The sequence below is a fragment of the Mytilus trossulus genome, chromosome 7, assembly GCF_036588685.1.
Source record: "Mytilus trossulus isolate FHL-02 chromosome 7, PNRI_Mtr1.1.1.hap1, whole genome shotgun sequence".
Taxonomy (NCBI): domain Eukaryota; kingdom Metazoa; phylum Mollusca; class Bivalvia; order Mytilida; family Mytilidae; genus Mytilus; species Mytilus trossulus.
In genome coordinates, this window is record NC_086379.1 from 61,353,433 (window position 1) to 61,377,666 (window position 24,234).

Below are 24,234 nucleotides of genomic sequence, written 5' to 3' on the forward strand. Positions count from 1 at the left end.
TAGTTGATAAAAAGTTTTATTTTAGATAAGTTTAACATTAGTAACATATATAAATTACTTGAACTAGATCAGTACCAATTTTTACAATTTAATAATAAAATAAATCATGTGACTGATTTTTAAACTTCCTAATTTTTCATACCAATAATCCAAGCAAACCAAAAAATAGCATCTATTTGATTGCTAAGGCTTAGTGTTGATGGATTAAACAAAGTAAAACAAATCAATAAAAAAATTGGTACATGACAAAATTAAAAGTGAACCCAACCATAAAATATTTGCTGTAGTAGTAAACAAGTTTGTCATAAGTAGAATTTAACAACATCATGGAAGAACAAATTTATATAATAAACGATTCAAAATATTTGCGTATACATTAATAGTAAAAAAGACCTTTCAAAAAACTATTAAATATGTTATCAAAAAATTAAGTAATACAGCATAGTAGATGTAGTAAGTTGCATTGGAGTTAAATTACAATGTCTAATAATCAAATCTAATATCTATTAATAGAATCACAGCCATTATTTAGTGAACTACTAACAATAATATTGTATCTAATTCTACGTGCTTTATATCTATCCAAATCTGCTATTCATTAATCTAAATAATTACTAATATCTTGTGATTTCCTTTTCATAGCTCTTTTACAGTAAAGATCAACAGAATCAAATTCTTTGCCTTTCTCCTAAGTTTTCCACTATATTTGAAACTGATTAAAAACTAAATCTGATATCCGCAAGAATACAATTTATACCCTAACCCTGAAAATGGATACAGGTACCAACAAAAATAAATTAATCAAGTTCAACTATAAACAGAAGTTTCAAAGCCAATAGACCATAGCTGATTGGAAAGGACCAAAAAATCTCCATGAGAGGTCCCAATGCTTTTCAAACTCCATCCAAATATCATTGATAAATTGTGCCTTAAGTGCTTTCTTTTAAACTGACCAAATCACTATCTTAAACACATTTTTTTATGCAAGCGCCTCAGGAAACAGCATGCCAAATCTTGGTGCACCTGCAAAGAGGCAGGGCATAAATTGCTTTAATTTTTTTCTTCAAATAAAACATACATACACAATCACATGTAGAAGCCTAATAGTCAAAACACAAATAAATATTTAAAGCATGATATTCTCATTAACACAAGTTTCTATCACAACAACAACCAATTAATTTCTGTTGTCTTCATTGCACAATTCATGTTAATACCACTTGAAGTTTCTTATGGGGTCAATTTAAACATGGGTGACAAAGTTTATGGTGCTTGAGTTTTCCAAAGATTAAAAACATAATGATTTCAAAGACTGTCATAATTTTTTGCCACAGAGGCAGATTAAGGGTGACAGGCTGTTGGAGCCTCCCTTTTTGTGTGACAAATTTGGTTCATTATATCATGAGGGAATCACTGAGTCATGACTGGATCGGGCTGCCCTTATGAAAATTTCAGGATCCGCTACGGAACAATACCATAATTTGCTTTACAAATAATTTTCCAGACAACAGTAATTCAATTGAAAAAATAAAGACATCAATAATGGCTAGATAATACATGTGTATATAATTTCATGAAACATAATCAAAACTTTTAAAAGCATGTAACAGATCTATCTGATAGTAAGAAATAATAATATAAGCATACATATTAAAATAAAATAATATTACCATGTATTTAGAGCACCATAAAAGGTAAATACTAAATGTTATGAACACACACAGTAGTATAATATGAAGACCAGAATATACATATCAACTATTCTAAATGTACAGTCTGACAGTTGCATAAAAATAAAATCATACTGAATGAAAATGGGTGGCTTGCTACAGTTAGATTGTCTTATTAATTCCTGTTGGTTTTCAATGTATTTCATTGCAAATTTTTACCCCAAACATGTATAATTTGAAAATATCATATATTGGTAAAAATCTTCTTTCATAGAAATATATATATAATATAGCCTTGAATAACATTTTGATAAAATGGATATACTTGTACATTTTGTATGTAAAATTGTTGTTTTTGTTTTTTAACAATATAGTCATTCAAATTACACTGGGTTTCATAAAACTTGATTACTTTGCCCCCTGTGAGAAAGACAATTTCATGTGAAATGACAATACATGTATACCTTTTGAGTACATAATTTTTTAATGTCATGATGAACAAACTGTTCAGTTTTCAAAAAATTAAAAATTGTTTGTGGTTTTTCTGTTTCGGCTTTAATTATGAAACTATGGTAACTAATATAAAAGTTATGAATTAAAACATTCTACAGATACAATGTATATGATTGATTTCATAGGACTTAAGCAATACAAGACACATCTAATTTAAAGCTTAAAAGTACTTTAAAAGTGATTTGTAACTATTTTCTTTTTCATTTAAAAGGTTTTCAAAATCTTATATTTACAGGAAATATATTTTAACAATGGATTAAAACTAAGCTAAAATGTAAAACTGATGAATTTCACTACATTTAATTTCAAAAATCAAAATATACATTCAATTTCAGTCCGTAATTAAAGCATGTGAATCAGATGATTCAATTATTAAAATATCAGAGACTTCGTTGACCTATATTTCACATAATTTAATTACAAATGAAATTAAGAAAGAAAATTATTTAAAATAAAAAATAAAATGTTCATAAAAGTATCCATCAATAAATAGTTAAACAACATATATCACTTTATAAAGGTTACAACTTGGTCAAGCAATTGCAAATATTGGCACATGTATGAATTCATTGTCTCATTCATTGAAATTAAATAACAGTGACTCTTAGAAGTCTGTATCGATCTCTTTCATAAGAATGACATAACTTGCATTAAATTATGGTTTCAGTCCCTAAACTTAATGTTAAAACAGGTTTAGTTATTTCAGAAGACAAAAAGGTCCAGCATATTTTCCCATTTGGTCATTTATCAAAATGATGTCATTGCAATTTTGAACTCTCTGGCTGTAACTTTTTTTGTCATGATGTTGCTTATCATGTAACTGCAATATTTTATTATACCTTTAAGACTGAGGAACCTTTTGTGCAAAAGAGAGACGACTAAACTTAACAGTTTTCATATACTATATGACAGATGCTAAGTGATGGCAATATCCAAATTTCATGCTAAATTTGGTCCACAGCTAATTAATTATAATAATGCATAGATTAAAAGACTAATTTTGATTAATGCTATCTTAAACGACCAGATTTAGAATCTACTCCATGAAGCTCTGATTTTGGATCTTCTGATCTTGAACTCCACAAAGTCTTCTCACAAATATCAAACTCTAAACAACCTATAGAACTTTCACCAGATATACATATATTTTGATATTCCCAGAATGCTTTGGTTAAGCTGTCAACCCATTGGTCTAGCTGTTCACCTGTTTTCCTACCATTAGAATCTGCATCCTTTTGTAACTGAACAGTCCTGTTTACCTGTAGGACTTTGTCAAAATCTTTAAAATCTTTATCAATATACAGACTACCTGGTCCATTATGAAATGAAAGTACTTGTTGAAATGTTACTGGCCTATGATGGAATGTAGTTAATGGCACTACTAAAAATGAGGTATCTGCTACTACCTCCCATTTATGCATTAATTTCACTCTCCATACACCGGGTCTAAGTGGAACTTTTAAGTCAGGCTTAAGAGAGCCTATATGATTGGTTCCTGGAATTTCAATGTCATATGATGCTGCTACAACATCTGTTGGGTCTATCCAGGCTACAGATACAGTGAAGTCTGAACCACTGGACCAACTGTGTTCTAATGTCATATCACTATATGGACCTATCAGCTGTCCAAAATTTCTAAATATATTTTCTTTCAGATCATATTCAGTGCCTATCTGTAAAAGGAATTAAAGGTTATTATGGCATGTATAAATAAAAATTCTACTACCAACCGAAAAAATCAAAATTGTTATATTGTACAAATATGATATATATGGTTTAGTGCTGGGGATCTCGACCATTTCCAACCAGGAATGGGGTAGAGTAACCCCAGGAACTCCACTGTATTTCATTTGATTAGATATATTGTCTCATACATGAATATATATGGTTTTAGGGTGGGGATCTCTACCGTTTCCAAGTTTCTCAAACAGGAGGGGATAATAATGACAATGGCATGTATTTCAGCATTTATTGGGTAGAACACAAATCTAGGGTGCTCGCATAAGGCAGCTTAACTGCCTAAAAATAATATGGTATTTAACCCTCCCATTTAAGCCCTGGCCAAATTATTTTTCTAAAGTATTTTTCTTTTGCCTTATCTCCTTTACCAATATTTTTGTTATCTAAAGTGTTGTGCTAAAAAGAATCTAACTATTGTTTTATTATAAAACAAATATTTAACATGCTAGTTGTGTAAATGGTTGAATCAAAATTTTAGCTATAAATGTGAACTGCACAGTTGCTGAAATGTTAACACCAAAATCAGTTTCTAAGTGAAAGTTCAGCAGTCACATTTGATGTGATAAAAATTTACCTCTACTTATTTTCAGAAAAAAACCATTACCTCTAAGCTAAGTAATCTACCAGCTGGTCCCTGGGGATCACTCACAATATAATGACGTCTTCTTGTAAAATGAGATTCTAATGTAACTATTTTTCCCGATTGTTCATGCTGAGCTTCATATAATACTAAAGCACCATTATAGTGATCTTCTGCAAAGTAAGCATTGGATTCTAATGTTCGAACTGGTTTCAGGTGACAGGATAAATGTTTCTGTATTTCTAAACTCCTTCTTTGAAATGAGCCATAAAAACTGAGAAATGTATCTGTCTTGTTACTGGCTTTATCTTTGAAATGGAATTCATTCTGCCAGTACTTTGTATAGGATTTCATGTCTTGAGGTCTGTCTTTAAACAAGTACAGATCTAAACTGTTGATTATGTCCTGATTGACAGCTGGTTCAAATTTCCTGGCAAAAAATCTGGGTCGCTGTTCAAAGACCTGTAAAGATACAAAAAACAACTTTTTAAACTTCAGGCATATGTATTTGATGCTATTTTTAGCTAAATATGTTATAATTAAATTCAAACAGGCTCTCACTTTATCTCACTTATTATTAACATTGCATACCTGCATACCATGGTACGGAAGCCCTGGAGTGCCATGCAAAAAAAAAAATTCAACTTGTGCGCACAAGTTACCAACTTGCGCCACAAGTTACTAACTTGCGCGCACAAGTTACTATCTTGTGCGCACAAGTTACACAACTTGTGCGCACGAGTTACACAACTTGTGCGCACGAGTTGTACAACTTGTGCGCACAAGTTGCACGTATTCTTATAGACATGCGCTGTTTGGCTAAAGAGACTACTTTATGGAACGCCGTAGGTCTCCAATGTAGCGAGAAATTCCGTTCTTTAGCTGGTCACTAAACAAATATATACTAGTTCAGTGATAAAGAACGCCATACTAATTTCCAAATTGTACACAAGAAACTAAAATTAAAATAATACAAGACTAACAAAGGCCAGAGGCTCCTGACTTGGGACAGGCGCAAAAATGCGGCGGGGTTTAACATGTTTGTGAGATCTTAACCCCCCCTTCCTTATACCTCTAGCCAATGTAGAAAAGTAAACGCATAACAATACGCACATTAAAATTCAGTTCAAGAGAAGTCCGCGTCTGATGTCAGAAGATGTAACCAAAGAAAATAAAGAAAATGACAATAATACATAAATAACAACAGACTACTAGCAGTTAACTGACATGCCAGCTATAGACTTCAATAAAACTGACAGAAAGATTATGATTTCATCATATGAACATCAGGCACAATCCTTCCCGTTAGGGGGTTTAGTCTCATACCATCATGACATATATGAGAAGAACATAACCCGTGTCATGCCAACAACTTGTTTTTGAATATATGTGTTTAGTTCCGACGCAAAGACCCTATAAGTGAATCAATATTAATGCCAAAATATGCAATCTTTAATGACCTGATAACAGTATCGTAGCTATATCCCTTCTTAATAAGTCTTTTCAAAAGTTTTGTTAGTTTCTGAGGTGAATATTGACACCTTTGTGCTTTATAAAGAATATTTCCATAAAAAATTGAATGTGAAATACCTAAACGTATAAGAAGTCTGCATGTTGAGCTATATTTACGAATGATGTCCTTATACCGATGATAAAATTTAGTTAATGTTTTGACTAGTTTGTGATATCGAAAACCCTGGTGTAATAATTTTTCAGTAATACATAAATTTCTCTCGTTAAAATCTAAAACATTGTTACATACACGAGCGAATCGTACAAGTTGAGATATATAAACACCGTAAGATGATGACAAGAGAACGTCACCATATATGGATAACTAACGATAGGAAATGAAAAATCATCTCTTTTATCATAAATTATAGTATTTAGCTTTCCGTTAGTGATATAGATATCAAGATCGAGGAAAGGGCAGTGGTCATTTTTAGTATTAGCTTTATTTATTTAAGTTCAACAGGATAAGTTTCTTTAATATACATACTGAAGTCGTCATTATTGAGAGCCAAAATATCATCCAAAAATCTAAAAGTATTATTAAATTTATGTATCAGATGTTGTTTCAATGGGTTTTTGCTTATTTTTGTCATAAATTGTAACTCATAGCAATACAAAAACAGGTCCGCAATAAGTGGTGCACAGTTAGTCCCCATTGGAATTCCGATAACCTGACGATATACGGAATCCCCAAAGCGAACAAAAATGTTATCTAGTAAAAATTCAAGGGCATATATAGTATCAAAGCATGTCCAATTGACAACGTTTTTTTGTTTATTGCTACTAAAAAATGACATAAAAGAGTTTGAACATATATATTCACATTCTGACTTTTTAAATGCCCATTGAATTAGGTGTGTGATTTTTTTCTTAATGAGAATGTGAGGCAATGTGGTATACAGGGTAGAAAAATAAAAACTTTGAACAGATTTAAAATCACCAATATAAGCATGCAATTTATCAACTACTTCCAACGAGTTCTTGACACTCCAAAAGTTATTAATTCCACTATTTTCGAAAGCCTTATTTGAATAATTTATTATCAGGTTTTTAATTGTACCAAGTGTGCTGGTAAGAAGAATAGATAATTTAGTTGTGTTACAATGGCTTAAAGACGAAACAAATCTACATTTGTTAGGTGTTTTGTGTAGCTTCGGAAGCCAATACATAGTTGGAACGTTCATTGTATTTGGCTCTGCTTGTAAGGCGGTAGCTAAAATGCATTAATATAACTTGTGACCCGTTATCACTGAATTGTTGGGACAAAAACCACTTAATTCAACACGCCATTAGTGATAATAATCCTTGTGTTAAAATGCAATACAAACGACTCATACAAAATACAAAGTAATGGCATTAAAACAAGTGACTATAGATGAAGACAACAGCGCCATACCATCATACATGCCAAAATAGTATTACATTCATATGAAAATGATTTCAAAAGTTGCTTAATTGAACAACATACATCATTAAGAAATTCTTAATTCACATTCTTTTTATGATATTGGAACCCTTAGGCTTAGTTCAGTATGAAAAAACCAACAGAAAAACATAATATGAATTGTAATTCTCACGTTGAAAAACTATGTCCATATATACTGAGTAAAGTATTCACATGCAGAACTACATTTGTACATTCCTATGTAGAATAAGTCTGTGCATATATAGAAAAAAAGTATATGCATATATGCGGTTAACTATGTGCAAATAGATATATAGAAAAGTATGTGCATATATTAAAGGTAAAAGATGTGCATATGTAGGAAAAGTATGTGCATATAAGGTAAACGATGTGCATATGTAGGAAAAGTATGTGCATATATATATAAAAAAATAAGTGCATATAAAGTAAACTATGTTCATATATACGCAAAGTATGTGTATACATAGAACAAACATGTGCAGATATTGAAAAGTATGTGCATTAATGTATATAAACGTTTGTATTCGGCAGCTACGGCGTTCCATAAATAGTCTCTCTAGCAAAACACCGCATGTCTATAAGAATACGTGCAACTTGTGCGCACAAGTTGTACAACTCGTGCGCACAAGTTGTGTAACTCGTGCGCACAAGTTGTGTAACTCGTGCGCACAAGTTGTGTAACTTGTGCGCACAAGATAGTAACTTGTGCGCGCAAGTTAGTAACTTGTGCGCGCAAGTTGGTAACTTGTGCGCACAAGTTGAAATTTTTTTTTTGCATGGCACTCCAGGGCTTCCGTACCATGGAGACAGGGAAACCAAGATATTAAATTTAACGAATAACAAATTTGCCATATGATGATATTCAGATTTTTTAAAACCATGAAATTAAAAATCCATGAAAGTGCAAGTTTTCCTCAATACACAATCATTGGTTACCACGAAAATAAATGAATCCACAGTATTATAGATCAAATGTTAAAAATACTTTAAAATTATTGATATGCCAGCACAGGTTTACCTACCATAAGTCTTTGTAAATCTGTAGATTTGAAATCATTAGGAGAACATCCACACCAGTCTACGATGTGTTTATTCTGACATTTACATCCTTTCTTTCTGATCCAGTTTGTAACATGTAGATTGTTGTCCATCCATTTATCACAGAATATACTGTTCTGGAGAACTGTGTGAAAGAATGACTGAAATAAAACAATCATTAATGAAGGATAAACAAATCAAACAAAATATCCTATTACAGATTTTATATACATGTATTAAATTAACAAAACATAACATTTTTAATACAATTATTTGTCAGAAAATAAGTGATCACAAAAGCAGGAATAACCCTTGTTTTACCATCTTTTCTTATTTAACAGTGAATAATTTCCAATTGACTTGCAAATGCTACATCAAATCTTTTGAGAGACTATTTGGATGCACCTCATAAAAATTTAATGTACATAACTGTTTTGAAGCACTTTAGGTCATCTTGTTAAACAGATTGATACACAATCCTCAGATAACAATTAATTAAAGTCATAATTTTCTGTTAATGATAAGTTGATGAAATTTCATCAGTATCATTCCCATAAAACTTTTGTTATTGGGTTATTCTTTAAAAATTTTTGTTTTTGTTGTTTATCTATCAATCTGATTTTTAGATGTTGACGAAACGATTGAACATTGGTCTTTCACAGGATACTGTACTTCTCCTCTAAATATCTTGTAAAGTTGACTTTAACTTCATATTTCATTTTATTTATAAAACTAGGATTAGTTATGGTCTTACCTCCGCAGGAAGTAAGGTGTACTTATAGAATTCCTTGAGTCCATCTAATAAAGGATCTGAGGTAATTACATATTCACAGAACTTTCTGTGTAGTCCAACCCAATCACTTCCTCCATCAAATCGCAGCCCATCAGGCAGTTCCCTAGGCCCAAGTCTCCAAAGATGATTGTCACATTCATGAAAAATTTGGTCAAGTCCCTGCTTTTTTAAAAATCTGTAATTAAAGGTTTTGTGTCATATTAATTTTGGGAACTAACAAAGTTTTAAAGATTAACCTAACAAAATATTACTGTGGATTCATTTATTTTTAGTTGGATACTAATTTCCTGTATTTCATGGGTAAAGGAAACCACACTGCTAATTGTTCAAGAAGTACACATTTTCTTAAGCCTTGTAAACAAACTTTGGTAAATCAACAAAATATTCATGAAAATACTAGATTCCTAAATCCACAAAATATCCAGTAAAATACTAGATTCCTGAAATCCACAAAATATCCATGAAAATACTAGATTCCTGAATCCACAAAATATCCAGTAAAATACTAGATTCCTGAATCCACATAATATCCAGTAAGATACTAGATTCCTGAATCCACAAAATATCCAGTAAGATACTAGATTCCTGAATCCACAAAATATCAATGAAAATACTAGATTCCTGAATCCACAAACTATCCAGTAAGATACTAGATTCCTGAATCCACAAAATATCCATGAAAATACTAGATTCCTGAATCCACAAAATATCCATGAAAATACTAGATTCCTAAATCCACAAAATATCCATGAAAATACTAGATTCCTAAATCCACAAAATATCCAGTAAAATACTAGATTCCTGAATCCACAAAATATCCATGAAAATACTAGATTCCTGAATCCACAAAATATCCAGTAAAATACTAGATTCCTGAATCCACAAAATATCCAGTAAGATACTAGATTCCTGAACTCACAAAATATCCATGAAAATACTAGATTCCTGAATCCACAAAATATCCAGTAAAATATTAGATTCCTGAATCAATCCACAAAATATCAATGAAAATACTAGATTCCTAAATCCACAAAATATCCATAAAAATACTAGATTCCTGAATCCACAAAATATCCAGTAAGATACTAGATTCCTAGCCTGAATCCACAAAATATCCAGTAAAATACTAGGTTCCTGAATCCACCAAAATTGGTTTCAATAATAATAAATAAATCTACAGTACTGTATCCAATATAAGTGGTTATATAAAGCTATATCTTCACTGAAGACATTCTGTGAACTTTTTTGAATCTGCAACTAATTAATGTAGCTTCACATTACAAGATCAGATATTATACAAATTAACATTTAATCAAGAGTTTCTCTGAGTTTCAATGGTTTATGTGTAAAATAATCTGAATTGTTCACACTGTTATTTATACTCACTTTGGTGTGTCTCTGCCATGGGACTTCATAAAAACTTTCCCATTGTATCTTGTCAGAAAATTCACAAGGGTTTCTAAATTTCTAAAAGATAAATTCATTACACATTATTTATTATCAAAAGTTTTTTTGGACATATGATTATGGCCCCTATATAGGAAGTACACCACTAATTCATGGTCCCATTGCTTTCTATGTTAAATTCCTCCATTTCAAGCAGGCACACCTCTTTTATTTTAAGTTCAAATAAATTGGCAATCATTGCATTTTAAAGCAACACTTTATGGTGTCTTGCACTGAAAAAATCAACATACCTTACATTGCATATAAGAAAGAACTGGTTCCCGGAACTTCAGATGTACCAAAACAGGTACTTCAGATCTGACAAACAGACAAAATGTACCCTCTTTTTAAAATTTGGTGCAGTTGTTTTAATATTCAAAATTAAAAGTCCAAAAGTGTTCTACAATGATCACCAGTCCTTTAGCTTTCATTTGATACCAAAAATACCTAAATATTCTACATATTTTGAAAGTTACACTCATGCGTAGGAACTATTTTGTGTTCAATATGTACTACTTTCTGATATGTGCTTTCTGGCCGGGCCTTCATTAGTGGTGTTACACCTATATATTTTCTTGTTAAAGTAACAAAAACAACTATAAAACTATCATCTGCATACAAAATAAAATAAAATCTGATGTAAGAGGTAAATTTGAAGAGATTTTACATCGCCAATTTTTCCATTGTGTAGTTGGGTAGAGTTCCTTGATTGAAATGGACACCTGCAGAACTCATTTATTTTTTTCATATGTAAATTGTAATCTAGATCTGTAAGTGTCGAAAAAAGGTTTCAATTAACTAATAGGAAAATGTTCCAGGACTAGATTTGCATTCTATTTTTTTGTGAAATGCAGAAATGTTCCTAAGTAAAATTTTAGTTTTGATGGCTCACTCCTAGCCTGTCATCTCTAAAGTGAAAACATCAATCAAACTCAAACATAGTTGAATACGTCTTTGTTTTATAAAAATGGGACATAAATGTTGGAGGTTCATAATTGTTTCTTTTTTTTTATATAGATTAGCCCCGCCCCGCCACATTATTTATGTAAGTGCCTGTCCCAAGTCAGGAGCCTGTAATTCAGTGGTTGTCGTTTGTTTATGTGTTACATATTTGTTTTTCTTTCATTTTTTGTCGAGCCTTCGACTTTAGTCGAAAAAGCGAGACTAAGCGATCCTACATTCCGTCGTCGTCGGCAGCGTCAACAAATATTCACTCTGTGGTTAAAGTTTTTGAAATTTTAATAACTTTCTTAAACTATACTGAATTTCTACCAAACTTGGACAGAACCTTGTTTATGATCATAAGATAGTATCCAGAAGTAAATTTTGTTAAAATAAAATTCATTTTTTTTCGTATTTTACTTATAAATAGACTTAGTTTTTTCTGCGGGGAAACATAACATTCACTCTGTGGTTAAAGTTTTTAGAATTTTAATAACTTTGATTCTTAAACTATCCTGGGTTTGTACCAAACTTGGACAGAAGCTTGTTTATGATCATAAGATAGCATCCAGAAGTAAATTTTGTAAAAATATAAATCCATTTTTCCGTATTTTACTTTTAAATGGACTTAGTTTTTCTGCGGGGAAACATTACATTCACTCTCTGTGGTTAAAGTTTTTATAACTTTCTCAAACTATCCTGGGTTTGTACCAAATTTGGACAGAAGCTTATTTATGATCATAAAATAGTGTCGAGAAGTAAATTTTGTAAAAAGATAACTCCATTTGTTCTGTATTTTATTTTTAAATGGACTTAGATTTTCTTTAAGTTAACATTACATACAGTTTGCAGTTAAAGTTTTCAAAACATTCATTAGATTTATTAACTATCCTAGATTTTTACCAAACTTAGACAGAAGCTTTTTACAATCATAAGATGGTATCAAGAGGAAAATTTTTATTGATTTTTTTCCTCATTTTTGTTTAGCCCGCGATTTACAGCAAAAGTAGGTGAGACACTGGGTTCCGCGGAACCCTTACAAATTTTTTAAATAAATAAGGCCGTTAGTTTTCTCCTTTAAATTGTTTTACATTGTCTTATCGGGGCCTTTTATAGCTGACTATATGCGGTATGGGCTTTGCTCATTGTTGAAGGCCATACGGTGACCTGTAATTGTTAATGTTTGTGTCATTTTGGTCTTTTGTGGATAGTGGATAGTTGTCTCATTGGCAATCATACCACATGTTCTTTTTTATATAGACCATTGGTTTTTACGCTTGAATTCTTTTTATACTAGTCATTTTAGGGCACTTAATCACTTGTATAGCTAGCAGTTTGTTGTGAGCAAAGCTATGTGTTGAAAGTTGTACTTTGACCAATAATTGTTCACTTTTTACACATTGTGACTTAGATGGAGATTTGTTTCATTGGCACTCACACCACATCTTCTTATTTATACATATGTTTTGGTTTGTGGACTATGTTTTGGTTTGTGGACTATGTTTTGGGTTGTGGACTATGTTTTGGGTTGTGGACTATGTTTTGGGTTGTGGACTATGTTTTGGTTTGTGGACTGTTTTGGTTTGTGGACTATGTTTTGGGTTGTGGACTATGTTTTGGTTTGTGGACTATGTTTTGGTTTGTGGACTATGTTTTGGTTTGTGGACTATGTTTTGGTTTGTGGACTATGTTTTGGTTTGTGGACTATGTTTTGGTTTGTGGACTATGTTTTGGGTTGTGGACTATGTTTTGGGTTGTGGACTATGTTTTGGGTTGTAGACTATGTTGACAGTACTGCTGTCTTTAATCAGCAAATGAATAAGACTAATTGACTTTTATAAACATTTGATTTAAGGTGGTAAGGTTAAGGGAAATAACTCTTAAAATCATCAGTACGTTTGTGTCAGCCATTTTCATAAATACGTTCTAAGCTTTTAGGATACATAGATTATTTTCAATCTTTGTCAGGTAAATGCTTAAAATACATTAATAAAACTTGACTATTACAAACGCATCACTGAATTAAAAAGTTATCTCCCTGGACCAAGGTCTACCCCCTTAATACAGTTATATACTTACTTTATAGGATAGTCACTTTCACTTAGATTGATATAATAGTCCCATGTCCAGTCTGTCATTTCCAGAAGTTCTTTAATGAATGCCAGGTGAGCTTGTAGTAAACTTGCTCCTCCCCATATGGTAGCAAACCTGTTCCTGGTCAGCCTGACATTGGGTAACATTGATTCTAATGGTAACAGTTTATCATACAAATACTGCTGCCTCTGAAAAATATCAATCTTTAAATTAGTAAAAAATACACATTTTATAGAAAAAGCTGCATTGGAAAATTCTGATATTCTTATTTCGGTTTTTTAAAACAGATTTAAAAGTAAAATATTTTTACTGTAAATTCAAAAGTTATTGTGATGTTTTAATAAATAGTTGCAATAAATGTGCATTAAATTAGTCAATAAAATAAAAATTATTATTCAAATAGGTGATTTCCATCAACACAAAAGATCTGCATTTGCATTATTTCAAGGAATCAAGGAACATCATGTCTATAAATTATTGTCAATGTAATTTGCTGAGTATATGTATTTTAAATAGAATGTTTTACTAAAAAAAAAAATTCACACAAAACAATTTTGCATTGTCTATAAACTTGAAACATTTTGAAATGTCTATAAACATGAAACATTAAGAGAGCTATAACAATATTGCAATATAAAAGTAATTAGTTATAACTTACAAACTAAGAGTGTCTTTTAAAAAAGTGTGAAATTCTTACAATACTTACACTATCAACATGAATATAATAGAAATGATCTCTGTGATAGATTGCCTTCAGTAGCCTTCTGACCTGTCTGATAGCACGGCCATTCAAGGTCAAAACAAATACAATCTTTACTTTAGTGGTTTGCGTTATTGGCCCTAATAACTCAACTGGGTTCTTTTTTATTTTTGCTACAAAAAAGGGCAGTGTCAATTGCTGAAAGTGTACCAACAGGGTTACGGTATTTAAAAAAAATCCCCAAATTTTATTAAATATTTCTACAGTCTATGAAGGAAAGTGGCCAAATCTATTTTAATAGATTACCAAGGTCAAGTTTAAAATTATTTTATGAAACTATGCTAATTATTTTACTAGTGTGTTCTATGAAAAATAATGATGTTGTTGGTTGCAGTCTGGTATAATTTTGTCATCCTATGCCTTTTACAGTTATTTACAGTATAAATTTTGCTCAATGTTGAAGACTATATGCATGGTGACTGGTAATTTTTCACATATTTGTCCTTTGGTCTTTCGGCTAGTTGTCTCATTGGTAGTCAAACCACATCTCCTTTTTTACATAATAAATACATATGATACTTCATAAGATCAACAACTTGGATTGTTTTTGCAGAAATCCAAAAACATTATTGACTATGTCTTTTTAATTTATACATTAGCTTAGTATATTTATCGCATTGTTTGTGACCATTACAAATTTTATATCCATAACACATAAAATTCACAAGCAATATCTTTTGATCCTACTGGACTTATTTCTAAAGAAGATTTAATGATAATAACATATTGTTTTACAGGAAAATCCATAAAGTCACATTATTGACCCTTTTTTGGCTATATATTTTTTTGTACTAAATTGAGTTCACTAAATCAGTGAGGTACTTTTATCTGCATGATATTGAAGTTGTTACATTTTGGAAATTATAACAGTTGCATACTCCACTTTTTAAATATATTCTATCCTGTTTTTATATTAATATATTTTATAACCTAGTATTCATTATTGTTAAGGGACCAGCAAAAGCTTGTCTCAAGGTGTGGGATTTTCAAGCTGCGTTGGTGGCTTTGAGTTATTTTCTACTCTTTGGTATGGTTATTGTCTCTTTGAAATATTTCCTGTTTCCAATCTCTATTCTATTTTCTATAGTGTGGTTGCTTGAAATTTTCATTAAAATCTACAAGTTTGCCCAATGCCCATCTTTTTAACCCTTGTAGCTCATGAAGTATGAATGCTAGTTAGCAAGTCAATATTTCATGCATGTTAAAAGTTGGATAACTGTGCCATGTCTAACTGTTAACTTAATATTATACATGTTATTGCTGCTTTAAGACCATAGTGACCCTATGACCTACCTCCTAATCCAGTCGTGTAGATGCTATTAGCCTGGTAACCACCACATGGTTTAGAAGGGTCCCCAGGACACTGGTTATTGCACAATGAGACATCCACTTTACCATGGCTACCAAATTTGTCACCACACCAACATTCCTTCATATATTGTAACCCAGCATATAAATAACCTAAAATTATAGAAAACATTTGCTGTTTATTTCCTAGCACTTGTTAACATACAAGACATAAATATGAAGCTTCTATTAATTTGGTAAGTTGTGGTTTTCCACCAACAAAATGCAAAAATAATCCCATCTAAACCATATATTATCATTACAGTACTATAGATTTGGAAATTAATTACTTGTATTTATTATTGTGTTTTTAAAGAATGGACAAAAGATTGAGATTAATTATTGCCATTTTCAAGAAAATCTGCATACACCTTGTACACCGTACAGATGCAATAATCATCACCAAGTGGCATTATTCGTATTAAAAAAAACTTGCAATAGTCTCAAAATTGCAGTACCATAAAAGGCTAAATGTATATTTATTTCATGATTTTATCATTACTCTTTAAAATTTATGAAATTCTGAAAATAAGTCTACTCCTTTAGAAGATTCAAGTTAAGATATTACATATGTACCTCCATTTGTGCAATATTTTATACAATTCTTAGGAGAGTTTGTATCTGGAAATTCTTTGTGATGAGACAAATCTCTTTTTTCAGTTCTGTCTCCAAAACATCCATAGTAAAATCCAGACGTATGATTTCCTGTAGAAAATGAATATAATAAAATACATTATTATTGTGATACTCACTCAGAAGCATTCGTAATAATAAAAACTTCACAAATCATTTCAGAATTTACAGTAGATTGTTTACATTCTTACACTGCTTGTAACATACAAAATATATGTTAAGTCATCAGTTTATAAAGTTATACATTATAATTATTATTTCAAAAAGTTAAATAGATAAATCTATTAATCATATGTTTAGTAGTAAATACAGTAGTTTTGCATATTTGATAAATAGCCTGCTGTTGAATCCATATCCTGCAACTTTGATGCGCACCCATTATCGCATACCCTTTATCACACACCCCTACATTTTTTTTTTCATAGTCAGTCTTGTTTTTTTTGTTAAGAATATTTTTCCTCAAAATATGTCAATTAGAACAGTCATTTGGGCATGACACAATTTATTGAATGAAGTCATTGTTTGGTATGTGACGTCACGAACGTCAAGTTTTCATATTTTTTGGCACACTATAAATGGAACTATAAAAAATACAAAACACACCAAAAATACAATAATAAACAAAATATCTTTAAAACAACAGCACGCAAATTGTAAGGTAACCCAGGTGCTTCGGATAAGAAATTGGGCAGTTCTTTTAAAGCCTTTGAAACAAGGCAAAAGTAGAACTCAAGGTAACCCAGTGCTATGGATCAGAAAACAGTTCATATAATATAATACTCTTCTGTTGAAATATATGATAAAGCGTATAAAACATGGCAAAATCTGTATCACATGCTGTATTACCCTTGACCAATATCATCCCTTGGGCCTAAATGCCCTTGAGCTGATATTGTTGTCTCAGGATGATACGACATAGGATACAGATTTTGCCATGTATTATTCTCTATATAGTTATAGTTATTATCAAACTATTTGTCATAAATAGATATAGGAAGATGTGGTGTGAGTGCCAATGAGACAACTCTCCATCCAAGTCACAATTTATTTATAAAGGCTGAGCATACCCCATTTTGAAAAAGAGCAAAATAGTAAGCCATATTTATGGTATCTTAGTGAGATACAATGCTACATGAGTTTGTCTACAATCATTGATAAGGTAATGGTTTTGTTATACATGTATGCATCTTTATGAATTCCAAAAATGAATTGTGCACATTTGTTTAATATATTTGTCTTGTTCTCCAGCAAACATGGTAAAACATAACATGTTTCAATTGCACATACTGTAAATTCAGAAATTATTGAGAGGTTTTTATTATTGCGAATAATGCGACTGGATGAGAATTGCAATAATAATAACTCTCATTTTAATATCTGGTACAAATGTCTTAATGCACATCTTCTTGAATCGCAAGAATTTATCTCTGGTCTTTGTTCATTCTTTAAAAATCGCAATAATAAATGGCATGCACACAATAATTTCTGCTGCATCTGAATAACTTATGCAGTCCTCTTTTGATATCATATAATTTCTTTTCTTGTTGAAATTTGATTGACTGTGCACAGTGTCTCCCTTTACCTGACTAATTTTTTACCTTTGAAAGGGCAATAATTTGGTATATCCTTTGGGAAAAGTTTTTCTTCTAATGACAAACAAGAAACATCTGCAATTTCCTGTTTACAAAGTTCAGTTTTGGCACGGCTTATTGCTGATAAAGCATCCTTCACAGTAATATGGCACTTTGGTTGAAACTTGAAAGACTTTTTGTCTGTAGAATCATGGATCAGTAATGGTGGATCGGGCCCGTTGGTTTTGTTTCTGTCTGTTGGCTTATTTATGGACACACGAGACTGAAAAAAGAAAAAAAAATTTAGCTTGCACAACGTAGTACATGTATCTTCCTTCATTGTTTATGGCATTGTTGTATGATACATGTATATATATTCTTTAAAGGTGTCAAGAGTTTACATATGTAAAACACTTTTTGCCTGACATTTTTGTTTCTGAATTAATAGAACTGACAAGCTTTGAACGTTAGACAATGTTGTAGTTGTTACATAAGAATAGAAAATGTTAATGGAAGAGCTTGCATAAATCCCTCAACCACTATATATATATGTATTACAGGAACTGTAGCTATATATATATAGGTTATAGATATTCCATTAAAAAGAATTTATTACTCTTAAATTTCATTTAAAAATTGAAAACATAAGATATTTTTTTATAGCAAGACTAAACCAATACAAAACAGATCGAGATATATTAGTGAAAACTTCAAATACACAGGACATATATTTATAATTTTACGGAGCACAGGGATCACCACACCAAGTAAAGTGAGGGACTATGTTTCCCTAGGATATCCCACTTAGCCCAAGAGAAGCTCAATGGAGAAGTTTATGTCGCCCTTGATTTTCAGTAAAATTTTCTAATGTCACCTCATTCAGGATACAAATGTTATTGACCAGATAGTTGACTAAATACATGTAATCCTCGAATTCAGAACTAATTTGTCCACTGTAATACTCAAGAATGAAAAGTTGCTGAACAGGATATATACTATAGGCAAGAAATAAGAACAAGCTTGATTTTGTGATGTTTATTTATTGTCTGCCATCTTTGTTCTAAATCAAAGCACTGTAAGCGCTGTAGGCAGTTAACCAAAAACCAATGCATATGATTATAAAAACTGTGGCAATGTTGCTTCAATTTTTTTTTTAAGATGTTTTAAAAAAAAACAACATTAAACAGTCATATGGTGTACATTTATGTTCATTTGAGGCAAATAATTCATATTTTGTCAAAGTTTTTAAAAGCAACACATATATCAAGTATATTTTTTTCATGGTCATGAGTCTGCATTGGTACAAGTTTGCAATGATTGCAGTTCTCCTAGTTGATAGTTAACGTTAGTATTGGTTGACTGTAGTTCAAATTGACTTTAGTATGAGCTTGTAAAAGTATGAATAGACTTGCTTCCCTGGAAAGAAATCTGATTTTGTGTTCAACAGTACACTAAGTTATCAAACAGGAGTGGGTTGGGTGACCCTAAGGACTCTCCCTATATTTCCTTTGATCAGCAGTTCTCATACATGAATATCTATGGTTTAATTTAAAGGTAGGGTTTCGACTCTTTCCTATTTCTCAATCAGGAGGGGTGGGGTGACTGCAGGGATTCCCCTATATTTCATTTGATTTGTTATATAGTCCCATACATGAGTATATATGGTTAAGGGGCGAGGATCTAGAATTTTTCCAAGTTCTCAAATAGGAGGGTGTACAGTGACCATAGGGACCCCCTTATAATTTATTATCCCATACATAAATATATATGGTTTAAGATTGTGGATCTCCACCATTATAAATTTTCAAACAGGAAGAGGTAGAGTGGCCCCACGAACTCCATCTATATTTCATATGATTTGTTATATTGTCCCATACATGAATATATATGGTTTAGGGGTGGGGATCTCGACCGTTTCCAAGTTCCCAAATAGGAGGGGTGGGGTGATCCCCAGGGACTCCCCCTATATTTCATTTGATTATTTATATATTGTCCAATACATGAATAAATATGGTTTAGGGTGGGGATCTCGACTCACGGTTTCCAAGTTCTAAAACATGAGGGGGTGGGTTGACCCTGGGGACTTCCCCTATATTTCATTTGATTAATTATTTACTCTCATACATGAATGTATATGGTCGAGGGCTGGGGATCTCATTCGTTTCAAAGTTGTCAAACAGGAGGAGGTAGAGTGGTCCAATGGACTCCACCTATATATAATAAGATTTGCTTACATTCAGGTATCATATATATAGTTGCACTATTTGTTCTGGTCCCAAGTCAGAAGCCTGTAATTCAGTGGTTGTCGTTTGTTTATGTGTTACATATTTGTTTTTAGTTAAAAAAAAATATATAAATAAGGCTATTAGTTTTCTCGTTTGAATAATTTTGTTTCACATTGTCTTATCGGGGCCTTTTATAGCTGACTATGTGGTAAATTAAATAATGGTATGGGTTTTGCTCATTGTTGAAGGCTGTACGATGACCTATAGTTGTTAATGTCTGTGTCATTTTGGTCTCTTGTGGACAGTTGTCTCATTGGGAATCATACCACATCTTTTTTTTATATAATAAACTTCCAGCTATTTTAACTGACCCATCAAAATTGAGAAGAAAAAAATACCCCTTAAAATTGCAGTAATAATTTAACTTTAAAAGCATCTAACATGCATAACCAACATTTATCACTGAAATTTTTTTTTTCTGTTACCAGGAACATATATATTGTTAGATATTGATAAACTGTTCCCAGCTGTCACATTGTATTGGATTTTAACATTAAAATTTGTGTACAAAATATTTTCAGCTTTTTCTTTCTTTTACATATATCTTTTGGTTTTCAATTCTAGTGCTTATATTTATTTACCATGCATAGATGTATTTTGTCACCTGTCTGGATTTTTTTTTTAAATGATAGCCAAACCCGGGATTACCATTATCCGCTTCCGGAATCGGATCCAATATTGTAATTTTATCGCGGCAGCCATTTTATTTGCAATGTTGTTTTGACAGATGGAGTGAGATACAATTTTACTCGGATTTACACATTATTTGTCAGCGATTTTCTGTATAAATCTAGCGGTTGGACAAATTGAATATCGCTGTCATGGATAGTAATGATGAAAATAAGTTTGAGATCGTTTATCAGAAAATTTTGGTAAAAATGTTTGGAAAGTTCATTTTTTATTTTCTTTCAAGGTCCCTCGGGTGTAGCTAGTAACCAAGTAGAAAGTCTGACTGCAAAAGACCTCGGACCACCGCTTATTTGAACTCCTGCTTCCAAATTGAAAAGATACAAAATTTCATCTTCTAATTCAAAATTGCCGCCAACAGCGTGATCAGTCGGACTTATTTTAATATACTACTGACGTAGTTGACTACGTATTGATGACAAACAATATTCCTACGACTTTTGAAATTTGGGAAATCTAAACTACTTGTCTTTAGAGATTTTCGGCTTTTAAATATTTCATACATTTGTTCTTTGACATCTTAGCCAAAAGCTCAGGGGATAATAAAATACATAAGGATTCCTAATGTGCTCTACTTCCTATGTGCAACTTCAAAACTTTTGGGAAAATTGACGATCATTTAAGGTTTTTTTTGTCATATTTTTTGTAATCCAGAATGAAAAGTATGAAAAAAATGTCCAATAAGTTATAAATAACATAATATCCAGCTAGATAATAACAATGGCACGTACATGTATTTCAGCATTTATTGGATAGAACACAAATCCAGGGTGCTCGCATAAGGCAGCTTAACTGCCTAAAAATTGTAGATCATGATGGCACCCTTTCACCTTTTCTAAACTCTGATCATTTACATATATACATGTACATGTACATGTAATCCATATGAATATGCAATTTTAATTTTGATTATTGTATTATGCATATTATTTATTTTCTATTTCCTGATTTATTCCAATTAAAGTCCCTAAAGCAATAACAAAATTGAAATCATAATTCCATTATACAAACAGTACAAGAACATGAAGATGACTTTCAAATAAGAGCAGTTTTCTGAAACTGCCGTTGTCATAATGCTTGATAATACACCACAGTATAAACTGATTTTTATGACGTCCTTTACCATGATTACACTTGATTAACCTCAGTCAACTGGCGCAACTCATTCATAAAAAACAACTCAAGTTTGGTGTATATTAATTGACTTATTATGTATGATAACAGTGGGCATGGTAGGGTAATATCTAAACCAATATTATATAACATGTATAAGATACTATATAAGATGATATTAAATGTTCTCTGCAAAAATGATGATTGCGGCAGGGCAACGCAACAAGGGACAGTGCTTTAGGTGCTCACTAATTTCTTTGTGTCTGAATCTGACAGCGAAATGGCAAAGCAAGCAACTAGCGGACCCTTATCAAATACTTAAATCTTCTTCGTTAGTTTCAAAAAAACATATTTACTTTCTGGCGCATGTCTAATAAATGCATCCAAATTTGTAATTTATCAAATACTATTAAACTTAGATTGTCAGGTTTTAATTGTATTCCATTGTTTTGTTACATGTAATGTTACATTGTAAATATTTGTTATATCATATTTTTTTACATTTTTCTTTGTTTTTTTTATTTTTCTTATATTTAATCTTTTATGAAGATAAAAACATGATTGCTTTTTTACTTCTGGTGTTGATAGGTATCAAGTAGCAACTCATGAATGAGTGCACGCTTGAAGAGTTCTGTGGTGGTGCTTTTTGTTATGTCAGGAGATAAATTGTTCCAGTCTTTAATGGTTTTACAAAAGAAAGAAAATTTGTAGCTGTCTTTGATACATTGGATATGTCAGTTGGCATCTTTATTGGAGGATCTTGTATTGAAGTGACTCTGCAGGAAAAACAAATGTGATTTGATGGCAATATTTTTATCAATATATATTATTTTGTAGAACATTATCAGCCTTGTTCTTAGTCAGCCTTCTTGTAATGTTTGCCATTTCATGATGTCTAACATTTCAGACACACTGGTGGTGTGATGATGTCTGTTGCATGCATATCTTGTCACCCTCTCACCCTAAGTACTTTTTCTATTAGCTATATAGGGGGAACCAACATTCATTGTTCAGTGGCCTGATCTTATATTTTCATTTGTATTATGGTCCATAGATAGATATGACCATTCATTGGATTGCATAACTGGATGAGACACCAGAGGTGGTGCTAAATAATCGTATGAATACGACTTCCTTCGTGACTAATTCACCCACGTAAGCATGGTAAGCAGTTTATGAAAATATTTAGTTTTGCAATAAAGAATTTTCAAAATTGACTTACTGAAGGTTCAGATTCCGATGAATTTGTGATGGGACTGAAAGAAAATAAGGATAGTTGTATACAAAGTATAATTAGAACTCCAAGTAATATAAATTTGTATCTTTTGCATATTTTTTTAGCTGAAACATTTTTCATTTTCACATCTTAAGCTTTCTCTAGAATTGTCTTTGATCAGTATGGATAAGTCCGAAGAGCCCCGAAGTAAAAGCAAAGTAACAGACAAAATGATAAATACAAGCTTCCGGTCAAATTTTCCGTATTTTTTATTTTGTTACATAAATATTGACTGAATCGAAAGGATAGATCGATTAACAAAATTTTCAGTAAGCATCTAGTGGACTGAAGGTATTGTTTGCTAATACACATAGTAACTTTATTGTAAGTATTTTATTTATATCAGTTTTTAACTATTGCTCATTGACCTTTGTGCTTCCACATTTAGAACTTCCACCCAGCGAATGAAAAACCTGATATTGGTTTTTGGTTATTTCGCCCCAGGCCATTTCGCCCCTACTTCTTTCTTCATAAACTAAATACCAGTAACTTAAACAGACTGCTAATTAATTACTGTTGTATTCGTGGCCTTTTTCTGCTGTAAGGCTTTTTATATTTAGTTCATTTACCAATATTAGTTGAAACCTACAGGTACCAACATATACAAATCTGGATATTTGTCAAGTACAAGAAATTAATTACCAATTTTATATACTCATAATATTACACTTGATGGCAAACGGTCGATTGAGAAGTTCTATGTGGCATAGGCAACTATATTCAGACATCATTGTATTTTCTAACTTTTTTTCACAATCAAATACCACAATAAAAATATTAACCGTGAATCGCCGGACCAGCCGAATTT

General features: G+C 31.6%; 2 protein-coding genes across 3 annotated transcripts in view; one reads left to right on the top strand and one right to left on the bottom strand.

The window, feature by feature from the left end:
• Positions 1 to 23,583, bottom strand: LOC134726574 (xylosyltransferase 2-like). Its single transcript, XM_063590980.1, has 11 exons — positions 23,373 to 23,583; positions 18,093 to 18,348; positions 16,438 to 16,566; positions 15,808 to 15,975; positions 14,461 to 14,627; positions 13,740 to 13,942; positions 10,659 to 10,739; positions 9,234 to 9,447; positions 8,464 to 8,640; positions 4,528 to 4,965; positions 1 to 3,856 (listed from the first exon to the last, which is right to left on the bottom strand). Exons 1-11 carry the CDS (start codon positions 23,505 to 23,507, stop codon positions 3,194 to 3,196), a joined length of 2,631 nt encoding a protein of 876 aa, XP_063447050.1. The 5' UTR covers positions 23,508 to 23,583; the 3' UTR covers positions 1 to 3,193.
• Positions 23,572 to 24,234, top strand: part of LOC134725478 (transmembrane protein 180-like) — a 5,044-nt gene continuing 4,381 nt past the window's right edge. The window contains exon 1 of one of the 2 annotated variants that reach the window (XM_063589320.1): positions 23,572 to 23,750. The gene's annotated coding sequence lies outside the window, so the exon portion shown is untranslated. The remainder of the gene's footprint in view (positions 23,751 to 24,234) is intronic. The other variant, XM_063589321.1, reaches the window with a different exon arrangement.

Bases quoted from the DNA above. Each gene is read 5' to 3' on its own strand.
- LOC134726574 (XM_063590980.1), bottom strand. From the start codon at position 23,507: ATGAAAAATGTTTCAGCTAAAAAAATATGCAAAAGATACAAATTTATA. The intron at 14,628-15,807 runs GTAGGTCATAGG...CCTTTTTTGTAG, and splicing joins CTACACGACTGGATTAGGAG to CAAAAATAAAAAAGAACCCA. The intron at 4,966-8,463 runs GTAGGTAAACCT...GTATCTTTACAG, and splicing joins CAGATTTACAAAGACTTATG to GTCTTTGAACAGCGACCCAG.